At 48.5% G+C, this 13005-nt stretch overlaps 1 protein-coding gene across 1 annotated transcript in view; it reads left to right on the forward strand.

Moving 5' to 3' along the window:
• Window positions 1–13005, forward strand: part of CLIC6 (chloride intracellular channel 6) — a 60779-nt gene that overhangs the window by 36625 nt on the left and 11149 nt on the right. Inside the window, exons 2-4 of the mRNA XM_064272983.1 lie at window positions 9857–9966; window positions 10880–11005; window positions 12226–12332. Of these exons, the coding sequence (XP_064129053.1) occupies window positions 9857–9966; window positions 10880–11005; window positions 12226–12332 (343 nt within the window). The remainder of the gene's footprint in view (window positions 1–9856; window positions 9967–10879; window positions 11006–12225; window positions 12333–13005) is intronic.

The following is a 13005-nucleotide window of genomic DNA, read 5'->3' on the forward strand; positions in this document are numbered from 1 at the left end:
GGTCCCAGCTCTCCCATCTGCTTCCCGTGGAAGGAATAGCGGGCCCAGCAGGAGTGGCCCCCCTCATCTTCTGGGGCTGGGCAGATTCCCACTGCAGTAGGACCTTCTGCACAGCAGGCAGAGACCTGGTGGGCGGCAGGGGGAACAGTTTTAAAAAGACAAGGTATCCCACATGCCGCCTGCTGACGGTTGATAACCCCAGGCCCTCTCTAAGTTGAGCTTATAGCTTACACCTCCAATGAGCGGGTGTCTTTCGACTGTAGAGTTGTACCTGCAGATAGGATTGTGTGTGCTGAGGAAAGCGAACTCCAGCACCCACGGCCAACCCCTAGGAAAGTGCAGAGGAACGTGGGGAGGACTGTTGCTGGCTCTGCTAGGAGTTGTGTCACCCCAAAAGATACATTGATATCCTGACCCCCAGCACCTGTGAATGGACCTTGTTTGGAAGTAGGGTCCTTGAAGATGTTATCGGTTAGGTTAGCATGAGGTCATACTGCATTCAGGTGGGCCTCATCTTATATGGGAGCCCTGGTGGCGCAGTGGTTAAGAACTCAGCTGCTAACCAAAAGGTCAGCAGTTTGAATCCACCAGCCACTCCTTGGAAACCCTGTGGCACAGTTCTACTCTGTCATCTAGGGTCGCTATGAGTCGGAATCAACACCGACAGGTTGATTTTGGTTTCTGGAATTCTATGTGGGTAGTGCTCTGTAAAGAGGGTTAAGAGACACAACCCAGAGGGAAGACAGCCATGTGAAGACTCAGATGGAAGACAGCCGTGTGAAGACCCAGAGGGGAGACACCATGTGAAGACAGAGCAGAGGATAGAGTTATGCACGAGAGGCCAAGGAACGCCAGGAACCACCAGAGGCCAGGACGAGGCAAAGGAGAGAGTGTGGCCCTGCCCACACCTTGGTTTCAGACTTCCGGTCTCCTGAACCGTGGGAGAATGAATTTCTGTGGCTTTAAGCCTCCCCCAAGACTTTGTCAGGGTGGTTCTAGGACACTCATAAAGGCTGGAGAGGTCACGGTCTTTGTACTTGGCTATGTTGTACGCTTCCGATTGCCAGTTCCCAGAGAGAGTGAGGCAACTGGGCTTTCAGGGAAGGACATGGGAGGAATTCAGGGAAGTTTGTAGGTGGGACTCAGAGGGAGGCAGTCATCTCCGGTCTGGTTTGCTTTCTCTCTGGCCTTGCTGGGTCCAGACCTCTGTTGGGTCACTGCCGATGGGGGAGTGTTCCTGGCTGGTTCTTTTGGCCTCATTGTTCCTCTCTGAAGCAAACCAGTGCTCTGGGGGCTGCCCATGGCCGCCCACATCAAACTCCATCTCCTGGCCCTGCCTCCTCCGGTCAGCTACTGTTTTTATTCCGCCTAGAAGGCCCTCTGGGGTGTTGGAAGTGGAGCAGCCCTGTCATTACTCAGTGACTTGCTCCACACCCTGTGATGGAGCCAAATCAGCCGTCTGCCCCGCGTCCCCTGGACCCAGACTACACGTCTTTCTCGGTTTTCCTCAGGGACTGGGGTCTTCCCTGCACACGGGATGCAGGCCTGCCTCACTGCTGGGAAGCCAGTTACCCTTTCGTTACTACATTTTTTCTCCGTGAATTTTGTTTTTGATGGCATGGGTTTTCAGTATTGGAATGCGTGCTTACTAATTGAGTGTGTTTTAGTTTTGGGTTGGTAATACAAATTTTGAGAAATGTGATCTGGTAATACAAGCCACCGATGAGGCGCGTGGCACTCTGGCGCCACCCATCTGTGGTGTGACAATAGACCCATAAGAAATAGAGAATTTACTGCCGGCGCCTTTCCATTGGGTTCCATGGGGAACCTCTAGTCCTCCAATCTGACACAGGAAAGCCAAAACAAACCCATCAGGGGTCACCAGCTACCACACAGGAAACCTATAATTCTGCTTGCCAGCCTTATCTCACAGAAATAAGGGGGGAAAAAAGGCAAACGTTTACAAAAGTAACACACCCAGGAAACACCACCTCATGGAACATTCAACCCCCACAACAGTGAGGCTCCAACTCCAGTCAGCTGAGCTTAACGCATTTCAAAAGAGACCCACCTTGACACTAAACGCATTAGAACCGAAATAACGCCTTACCTCTGAGGTCCAGAGATATAAAAAGTGGCTGGCATACCGTTTATGCCAATGGTAATAAAAACGTTATCAGACAAGGGATGACAGGGGTATTACCAATTTGTTACCTCTTCCTGTATCTTGTCTTCAAATTAAAAAAAAAAAAAAAAGTTGCCATTGCGTTAACTCCAACTCATGGCGACTCCATGTATGTCAGGGTAGAACTGTGCTCCGTAGGATTTTCAGTGGCTGCTTTCACAGAAATAGATTATCAGGGCTTTCTTCTGAGGTGCTGCTGGGTAGACTTGAACCTCCAATCTTTTGGTTAGCAGCTGACGGCGTTCACCGTGTTCACCACTCAGGGACATATCTTCTCTCCACCCTCCCCCATTTTTTTTAACATTTGTATATAGAGAGAAAAATGCATACTTTACAGAATGTGTTTGCTGTTTAGGCCCACACAGCATCTTCTAGAAAGAAGTGCAGAACCCAGCGAGTGGGCGTCAAGGTAGCAGGCGTGTGGCTGGCTCAGGTGGGAAGGAGAGGCAGTGTGCTGAGAAGACCCAAGTCAGAGATGCTGGAGGAGTACCAAGGGTGTCACAGCAGGATGCCAGGGGCCCACCTGATCCTTTTAAGGCTGCAGTGGGGTAGGGAGTGATTTTAGAGGGAGGTAGGGTATGGGTGGTACCCCTTTCCTGTAACTCCAGCCTAGCATTGGAGAGGCCATTTGCCTGAAGCAAAAAGTACTAAATAAAGTTAACAAAAATGTTTTCCTCACAAATTCTGAATGGAGTTAAGTGTGAAAGAAGTAAGTGGGAAAGGCTGTAATTTAAAGGGGGCCTGTGGTGAAGAGGGAAACCCTGGTGGCCTAGTGGTTAAGAGCTATGGCTGCTAACCGAAACGTCAGCAGTTCGAATCCACCAGGCACTCCTTGGCAACTCTATGGGGCAGTTCTACTCTGTCTTATAGGGTTGCTATGAGTCGGAATCAACTTGACGGCAGTGGGTGGTGGTGAAGAAGGCAGTCCCTGGGTTGTGCAAACAATTAACATACTGGACTGCTAACTGAAAGATTGTATGTTTGAGTCCACCCAGAGGTGCCCCGGAAGAAAGGTCTGGCAATCTATTTCAGAAAAATCAGCCACTGAAAACCGTACAGGGTGCAGTTATACTGTGATACGTGTGGGGCTGCCATGAGTCAGAGTCAATTCTGTGGCAACTGAGGAGTCCCTGGGTACTACAAACGGTTAATTCACTCAGCTGCTAACCAACAAATGGAGGTTGAACTCTACCCAGAGGCACCTTGGAAGAAAGGCCTGGCAGTCTACTTCTGAAAAATCAGTCACTGAAAACCCTATGGAGCACAGTGCTACTCTGACACACATGGAGTCGCCATGAGTCAGAACCGACCCGATGGCACCTGGTGTTGGTGGTGAAGAAGAACAGCCAAGCTCGGCTACATCGCTGTGACGGGGAGGTGGGCTCCCGCTGGCCCACGCGGATTATCAACACTCTCAAGTTCTGAAGCTAGTACCGGCTGTCAGCGACAGTTTTGGGAACATGTTAGAGCCCTTAGTGTTTTTCCTTTTAACATTATCATCATACCATGGCCATTGAGTTGATTCTGACTCACAGTGACCCTACAGGACAGAGTAGAACTGCCCCATAGGGTTTCCAAGGAGAGCTGGTGGATTTGAACCACTGACTTTTTTTTGGTTAGCAGTTGTAGCTCTTAACCACCGTGCCACCAGGGTTCAAAAAGTTGAATTTGAAAGGCAAACAATTCTGTGTTATCCAAGCACCCAGGTCTTCACTGGAAGCAAAAGACAGCCTGATCCCTCAAGCTGCTTAGTTTGATTTTATCAAGAATGTATACACAGAAAAATTTCCCCCTAGGCTGAGAACCTTGCTGAGAAATTTTAGCCAGGCATCTAATCAGCCCGAGAGAATTGTCAGCATCAGAAAGTAAAACTTTGTACAAGAAAACGTCTCAATTGCAGTGACGGTGTCAGTTATTCACTCCTAATGTACGTGCATTTACCTCATCACCTCGTCCGTCTGGTTAGTGAATCCGACCAAGGCAAGACGCTCCCATTATTGCACAATCCTGGGCTAGGAGGTGGTGTATCTTAGCCTTTGTTTTTGCTGGCACATCCGAGGCACATTAAAGTAATAAAATAGGCAGCAAGGCTCCTCGTCACCTCCACCGTGTTCCCGTAACCCCTCAGTTACAGCAGACAGAGACAGAAACATTTTTAGAGCAATTTAAGGTGAGGCAACACTGGATATGTAAATCCTGTTTTATGGGCAGTCGTGGCAGCCAGCTAATCCTTCTGATACGCCAAGCAGTCTTCAGTCCAGTCGCCATGCTGGCTTGGAACTCTTCAATTTTCAGGCCACATGGCAGGGGCGGGGGGGTACAATAGCAGCTTTCATAGCTGTCTCTAAACTGTGGGCGCTGTGGCCGTACAGACCATGGTGCCACCTCCAGCCAGGTGTTTCGTTCCAGCTGCCCTTCCGGGAAGGAGTCTGTTAAGAAGCTTAAGTGTTTTACAAAGTCTGATGACAAAGGAAGTTGTTTTTTTTTTTTTAATTTATTGCTCATACCCCCTTTAAAGAAGTAGCCAGCAGGAGTCAGGAAATGGTTAGAAGAACAATTTCCAGGGAAAGCACCGAGCCGATACCCACTCTGAGATTGTATGAGAGACAGAGCAAGGCAGAGAGCTCTGTGCACTGTGTTTTGTGCTGCGGCAGCAGCGGCAGGCTGCATACCTGAGGCTGGTTCCCAGACACAGAGCTCTTTGTCAAGGTGAGCTTTATCAGGAGGCCAGCCTCAGCCGGAGGAGAAGGTGTGGCACTCAGTGGGGATTTGCCACATTCAGAATGAGTTATAGCAGGATCCCAAAGGTTAGAGGGACAAGCTCGGGGAAAACCGAAAGCCAGCACAGCACTCTGCAGAACTTTAGACTTTACTGTGCCCTTAGTGTAGCTGCTATGAAAATGAGAGGTTTACAAGCTGCAGAGCAAGTTGGGACTGGCCGGAGTGTGTGGCTTTGTGTCCTCTGCTTTCCTCTCCCCCCTTTTCTTGGCCTGGCCTTGCCCAAACCTGCAGGAGTTGAGAAAGTCCTGTGATTGAAGATCGTTCCCAAGCAGCAAGACAAGGGGGTCTCGTATCATTCAGCTTTGCTCTTCTGCTCCAGAATGGGAGGGAGGAGGCCACAGGGCCTGTGTTTGACCTTCATTGAAATGTTCAGGACTCCTGAGTCTGGTTTCCAAATGGCTCAGCTTTGTGGGCTGGAAGGTGATGAAACCCCAATGGCCTCTGTGGGGAGGATGGCAGTATTTCAGGGTCTTTTGCAGGGAAGTTGTTATGACTTCTTTGATGTGTGGGTCATATTGTCCACTTCCCCACTCCTCCAACCCTTAGCAACTTTACAGGCTCCAGCTTGGGTGGGGGGAGGTGGATTTCTCAGTCCCTTCGTTTTAGTAGCAGACAGGCAAATCAATGCCGGAGTGAGGGTGGGCTTGGTGGGAAACGTGGACCGAGAGTTTTTTAGCTGCCCTTGAATCGGCCCCAACTCATGGCGACCCCATGCACAACGGAACAAAACGCTACCCAGTCCTGAGCCATCCCCGTGATCAGTTGCAGATGGGACCGTTTCTATCCACAGGGTTTTCATTGGCTAATTTTAGGAAGTAGAGCACTAGGTCTTTCTTTCTAGTCCATCTTGGTCTGGAATTTCTGCTGAAACCTGTTCAGCATCACAGCAACACACAAGTCTCCGATGACAGACAAGTGATGGCTACATGTGAGGCCAATGGTGAGGTGAGAATTCTACCACTGAATTCTTGGTCGATTGGTACCTGTCTTAGTTATCTAGTGCTGCTATAACAGAAATACCACAAGTGGATGACTTTAACAAGCAGAAATTTATTCTCTCACGGCCTAGTAGGTTACAAGTCCAAATTCAGGGCGCCAGCTCCAGGGGAAGGCTTTCTCTCTCTGTTGGTTCTGGAGGAAGGTCATCAATCTTCCCCTGGAGTAGAAGCTTCTCAGCACAGGGGCCCGAGGTCCAAAAGATGCACTCCCCTCCTTGTTCTTCATTCTTGGTGGTATGCAGTCCCCTTCCACTCTGCCCAGTTCTCTCTTCTGTATCTCAAAAGAGCTTGACTAGAGAAACAACCTAATCTTGTAGATTGTGTCCTGCCTCATCAACATCATAGAAGTTAGGATTTGCAACACATAAGGATAATCACATCAGATCACAAAATGGTGGACAATAGCACACTACTGGGAATCATGGCCTAGCCAAGTTGGCATGCATTCTGGGGAACACAGTTCAATCCGTAACAGCACCTCTTCATATGTTTTGTCTGCCCATTATCTCCACTTTTGTGGAGCTGTATTTATCAGTTGGAAAGTCTTCAAATCCTCTTATCCGTGTATCATCCACTGGGGTTCACCAGTTCTGTCTTACACGTCAATAGTTAACACTGCTGCTCCTGGCTTTCCCTTTGCCATAGGTTGGCCCAATGCCAGGCTCCTCCGGTGTGGTCTCTGGCCACCAGCAGGACATCACCTTGTGGGAGTCTATTAAAATTCAGATTCCTGGACCCAATGCAAGAACCACGGAAGCTGATTGCATTTTTAAAAATATTTTGTTTACTTTCTTTTCTTTTGTATAACATACATGCAGCAAAGTGCTCAAACTTTAAGGGTTTGTTAATCAAATACACCTGTGTAACCAGCACTCGGATTACTATATAGAACGCACACGCCCTCCCCTCCACCCCCCCCCCCCCGCCAAGGCTTCCTCCTGCCCTTTCCACACAGTACTTGTCGTCCAGGGCAACCTCTTCCATCACCATAAGAAGTTTGCCTGTGTTTGAACTTCACCTACATTGAATTGTACAGGACTTTTGAGCTTTTTCTCCCCCCCAGCATTCTTGTTGTGTGCGGTCTAATCGATCTCCAACTCAGAGTGACCCAATTTGTCAGAGTAGAACTGCCCCATAGAGTTTTCTAGGCTGTGATCTTTATAGGAGCAGATCGCCAGGTCTTTCTCCCACGGAGTTTTGTGGCTTTAAACTGCTGACCTTTCAGTTAGCAGCTGACCCCTTACCCCTTGTTCCCCCAGGGCGCCGTCTTTCAGCATGACATGAGGAGGAATCCATACTCCTGCCTGTAGTAGCAGCTAATTATTTTCCGTTGTGGTATAGTATCCTGCTTTGTGAATATTTAACAACCTATTTATTCATCCTTCTCTTGATGGCAGTTTGGGTTGTTTCCAGGTTTCGGCTATTATAATAAAGCTGCTGTGAGCATGGGCGTAAGTCTCTTTTGGTGGCCATAAGCACTCATTTCTGCTGGGATTGGAACTGCTGTGTCATAGGGTAAATGTGTCTTTAGCTTTGGTAGATAATTGCCAAATGGTTTTCAAAGTAGCTATACCAGTGTGCACTCTTGCCAGCAATGAATGGAAATTTCCACTGTTCCGCACGCTTGTCTGCTCTTGGTGTTGTCAGCCTTTTAGTTTAGCCATCTTAGTAGGTGTGCGGTGTTATCTCCTTGTAATTTTAATTGCATTGTTCTGCTGACTAATGATGTTAAGAAACCCTTCATGTGCTTATTGGCCACTTGGCTTTCCTCTTTCACGAAGAGGCTGATCAAGTTTCTTTAAAACTGGGTTGTGGGTTTTTTATGCTGTTACTTAGTGGGGACATCTCTGCGTCTAACAGCCTCTCCAGGTGACTCTGAAGAACACTCACGTCAGGACACTAGCGTCTGAAGCATCTCCTTAGGGTTGTCCAATTTCCTTGAGCCATCTTTCTTCCTTTCTTCAGTTCCCAAATGGCAGCTCTCTTCCTGCCTTGTATGCTTCTGTTACTCAGGTTATAGGCAGAGGGCTGTCTGCTCAACTTTCTTTAATTATATGCTGCAGAAATGGACTTCAAGTATTAAATATGACTGTGTGTACCTTTTTATGTCATGAAGTCTGACTAGCATGTCCTGGCCATCTCCTTGCGTTTTTGGTGGCATTTTATTAGCACCATAACCTTGCTAGAGATTTGTGGAGCAGGGAAAGATAGGATGAGAAGCCAGTGTTTTGGAACTTCTGTTAGTTTTGATTTCACCACTCCTCTTGCCAGGAGTTGCGAAAAAACCAAAAACCAGACCCATTGCTGTGAGTCAATTCCGACTCATAGTGACCCTATCGGACAGAGTAGAACTTCCCCATAGGGTTTCCAAGGAGCGCCTGGTGGATTCTAACTGCTGACCTTCGGGTTAGCAGCCAAGTGCTTAACCACTGCACCACAGGGCTCCAGGAGTTGCAAAACCAAGTGTATTCTTTTCCTAGAACTGCTGTAACAAAGTATCACAAATTGGGTGGCTGTAGCAACAGAAGCTTACTGTCTCACAGGTGTGGAGGCTAGGAGTCTGAAATCATGGGCTGCGTTGACTCCTGAGGGCTCTGAGGGAGAATCCGTTCCACACCTCTCTCTTAGATTCTGGTGGCGGCTGGCAGTCCTTGGCTTCTAGATGCATCACTCTGTCCTCTACCTCCACCTTCACATGGCCGTCTTCCCTCCATTTTTTCTGTCTCTCTGTGTCCCTTCCCCTCTTCCATAAGGACACCACTCATGTTGGATTCAGATCCACCCACCCCACTCCGTATGACCCCTGTGAACTGTCTTCAAAGACTCTATTTCCAAACACAGTCAAATTCATAGGTACTGGAACTGAGAACTTCAGCTTACCTTTTGGTGGACACTATTCAGTGTGTAACAGCCTGCAAGCACCTTCTCCAGCCTCTGTCTTTCTCCCCTGATAGAAACTCCCAGGAAGGAGGAATTATGTTAGGATATTCCTATACCTGTGTTTGGGGTCGGGGGTGTGGATGTGACTTGCTCTGGCACTTAAAGGAGGAGCCATTTCATATCCTTGCACCCTTGATGCCTACTGTGTGATAGCTTACCTTCTAGGCGCAGGTGTTCCCCGTCTCACCTCTCTGCCACCTCATGGACCAGAGAGGGATCTTAGAACGCAGGTGTCCCACCCTCTCATTCTGTAGGGAAGCTCAGTGGTGACTTAGACATGGGGGCTTGGTGTGAAAGCCTGCTGGCGTGTTTTTAACAAGACCATCCTGGAAGGAGAGGCATGTTGCTTCTGGAGAGAATCAAGAGATGGAGGGAAAGAGCATTTCTTTTTTGGTCTTTGGTAAGCGAAAGGGAGTCCATTCTTGCCACTCAGAGGCCCAAGTACATGGCAGGAAGTGGTGAGGTGGTGGGAAAGGAAGAAAGAAAATGGTCAGTGCAGTGTGTGAGTGAGAGTGTGTGTGCGTGTGTGTATGTGAGTGTGTGTGTGTGAGACAGAATGTGTGTGTGTACCGCCCATCCTCTCCCCAGCATCACCTCAGCCCGTACCCACCCCCAACATTGCTGTGGGGTCAATTCCGACTCGCAGAGACCCTATAGGACAGAGTAGATCTGCCTCCATAGGGTTTCCAAGGCTCTCATCTTTACAGAAGAAGACTGCCACATCTTTCTCCCGCGGAGCGGCTGGTGGGCTCTAACTTCTGACCTTTCAGTTAGCAGCCAAGTGCTTAAGCACTGTGCCACCAGGGGTCCTTAAAGGCTGAGAAAACTAGCCTGAGACATATATTTACAGTATAACCACTAATAAAAATGTGTAATGATTTTGTGTGTATTGTAGAATATGTCATTTATAATTGTGAGACTTGTTCCAATAAAAAATTTTTTCAACTTGTAGGCTGGTTATGATGGTGAGAGTATCGGAAATTGCCCATTTTCTCAGCGTCTCTTTATGATTCTCTGGCTAAAGGGAGTTATATTTAATGTGACCACGGTGGACTTGAAAAGGTAAGACAAGGTTCCACATTAGTGAACTTGACTGTACCTAGTTCTCTGACACACCCCACATCCAGGCATGCACACACATGCTCAGGCATGCACACACACGCACACACCCCTACACACATGCACACACATGTACACATACTGCACACCCACACATGCACACACATGTACACACACATCTATACACCCCACATCCACACATGCACACACATCCACACACCACATGTCCACACACACAATCTACACACCCCACATCCACACATGCATGCACATACACACACGTCCACACGCACATACACATCTACACACCACACATCCACACACATGTACACACACACCACACATTCACATCCACACAGATGCACATGCATGCACATATACCATATTCACACATCCCCACATATACACATCCGCACACCCCACGTGCATAGATGCATATGCACGCACACACAAGTGCACACACACACAGGCACACACACATACACCACCATGCACACACTCATGCCCGTGCACACACAGGCTGTACCACGGCAGATGTCCATTCTTGGTCAGGAGCCTGAACTGAAACCCCCGTGTGGGCCCACAGCATCATTCCAGGGTGGGGTGAGATTTATTCTGGCAGAGGGAGGGCTGGGGGCATCACGCTCTCCCAGCTGCTGGGCAACTGTGGCCATCTTGGAAGCCTACCCGGGCGTCTCTCCCGGCTGAGAACTCTGGGGAGTGTATCCAGAGCAGGGGCCACTCGGGAGAATCCAGGCTGTAACTTTTTCACAAATGCCTCTGCTTTTGTTGCCAGTAAAACAGTTTGTAAACCCACCATCTGCTTTGAAGTTCTCAAGGTTATTTCTCTTAAATTGGGGAGGACATGGCTAAGCGTTGGGCCCCGTCTACAAACACTGCTGTTTACGCTACCCAGGAAGCCGGCCGACCTGCAGAACCTGGCGCCTGGAGCCAACCCTCCTTTCATGACTTTTGATGGCGAAGTCAAGACGGACGTAAATAAGATCGAGGAGTTTTTAGAGGAGAAGCTAGCTCCCCCGAGGTAGGCCTCCTAAAACTAGTGTTCACGACCTGCTCATCATTTTTTTCCCCCTTAAAAGACAATTCTAGAGCCTTTGACTTTGTGTGTTTCGCTTCCTGGGGCCCATGAGCTGACTTCCTTAGCCACACTGCTGATGGACCACAGAGAACACAGAGCAAGATTAGAACTCTCGGGTTCAGGTGGCCTGGAGTTCTTTGCTCTGCAGCTGTATTTGGCAATTAGAGCTTGAAGGCAGGAAGTGGCGAGGATGGGGCAGTGTTCTGCAGATTAACATTTCTTAGCTACGGTGGAGTCCCCGGGCGGTACAAATGGTTAACATGCTTGGCTGCTAACCAAAAGGTTTTAGGTTCGAGTCCACTCAAAGGCACCTCAGAAGAAAGGCCTGATGATCTACTTCTGAAAAATCAGCCACTGAAAAGCTGATAGAGCACAATTAGTCTAAAGGACTAATGGACCACACGAACCATGGCCTTCACTAGCCTGAGACCAGAAGAACTAGATGGTGCTCAGCTATCAGCACCGACTGCTCTGACCAGGACCACAATAGTATGTCACGGACAGAGCAGGAGAGAAATGTAGAACAAAATTCAAACTCATGAATGAGACCAGACTTACCAGTCTGATAGAGACTGGTGGGATCCCCAAGACTATGGCCCTTAGCCACCCTTCCAACTTGGAACTGAAATCACTCCCTGAGATCACGTTATAGCCATATAATAGAGAGGCCTACAAAATGAACAATAGTACCAGTGAGGAATGTACACCTCAGAGCAATCAACTATACGAGACCGAAACGGCAGCATTTGCCCAAAAGCAAAGTTCAGAAGGACCATAGGGGCTGGAAAGCTGGGTGAATGGACACAGGGAACCCAGGGAGGAAGGGGGTCAGTGCTGACACATTTAAGAGGTTTGCAACTCATGGTGACCCCATGCACAATAGGATTGGACCATTGTGTTCCGTAGTGTTTTCATTGGGTGATTTTCAGAAGCAGATCACCAGGCCTTTCTTCCTAGTCTGACTTAGTCTGGGAGCTCCGCTGAAACCTGTTCAGCATCCTAGCAACACACAGGCCCCCACTGGCAGATGGGTGGTGGCCGTGCATGAGGTACGCTGACCAGGAATCGAACCTGGGCCTCCCACATGAGATTTTTTCTCTCCATTGTATCATCACAACTCAAAGATTGCTGGTCTGTGATATTCCAAGTTTGAACTTTTCCAGGTACCCTAAGCTGGGGACCCAACACCCTGAATCTAACTCCGCAGGAAATGATGTGTTTGCTAAATTCTCTGCATTTATAAAAAACACCAAGAAGGATGCAAATGACAGTGAGTACCTCCCCATCAACCTGTTTTCTGTTTTCAAAAGGGATTTCCATTCGGCCTCTAGTGTGGCTTCTTTTAAGACATCAGAAATTCTGACTTACTTCACAGGGGTGGAGGGGTGTCTAGAATTCCTGGCTGGTGCACAAGGGGCCTCAAAGGGGAGAGTCCAGCCCTATCGTTTTTTCATGGATGCACACACTCAGTGCTTGGCTGCTGATCACAAGACTGGAGGTTTGAATCCGCCCAGAGGTGCCCCGGAAGAAAGGCCTGGTGATCTACTTCCAAAAAATCACCCACTGAAAACCCTACGGAGCACGGTTCTACTCTGTCACACGTGGGGTCACCATGAGTCAGAGTTGGCTGGGCCGCACCTGTGTTTTTTCTTTTTTAAGGAGAAGTATCTAGAAATAAGAAGAAAGCATTTCTAACCTTGGATCTGTACATGGCTTTCCACCGACTCAGTGCTTCTTTTAGAGGAGAACCCAGGGAACGATATTTTTAGGGGGAGGATGATCACCACCCAGGGGTTACAACCACACTCAGAATCCTTTTCAATGATGCTTCTGCCAGTGCCTACCTCACTTTAGAATTTCAGGAAATATTTCTGAATCAACAAACAGATTTTAGAAGTAGCAAGGCTGTGTAGACAGCAGAATTATTTTCTAATGAGGAGTGC

Source organism: Loxodonta africana, chromosome 20 (assembly GCF_030014295.1).
Source record: "Loxodonta africana isolate mLoxAfr1 chromosome 20, mLoxAfr1.hap2, whole genome shotgun sequence".
NCBI lineage: Eukaryota > Metazoa > Chordata > Mammalia > Proboscidea > Elephantidae > Loxodonta > Loxodonta africana.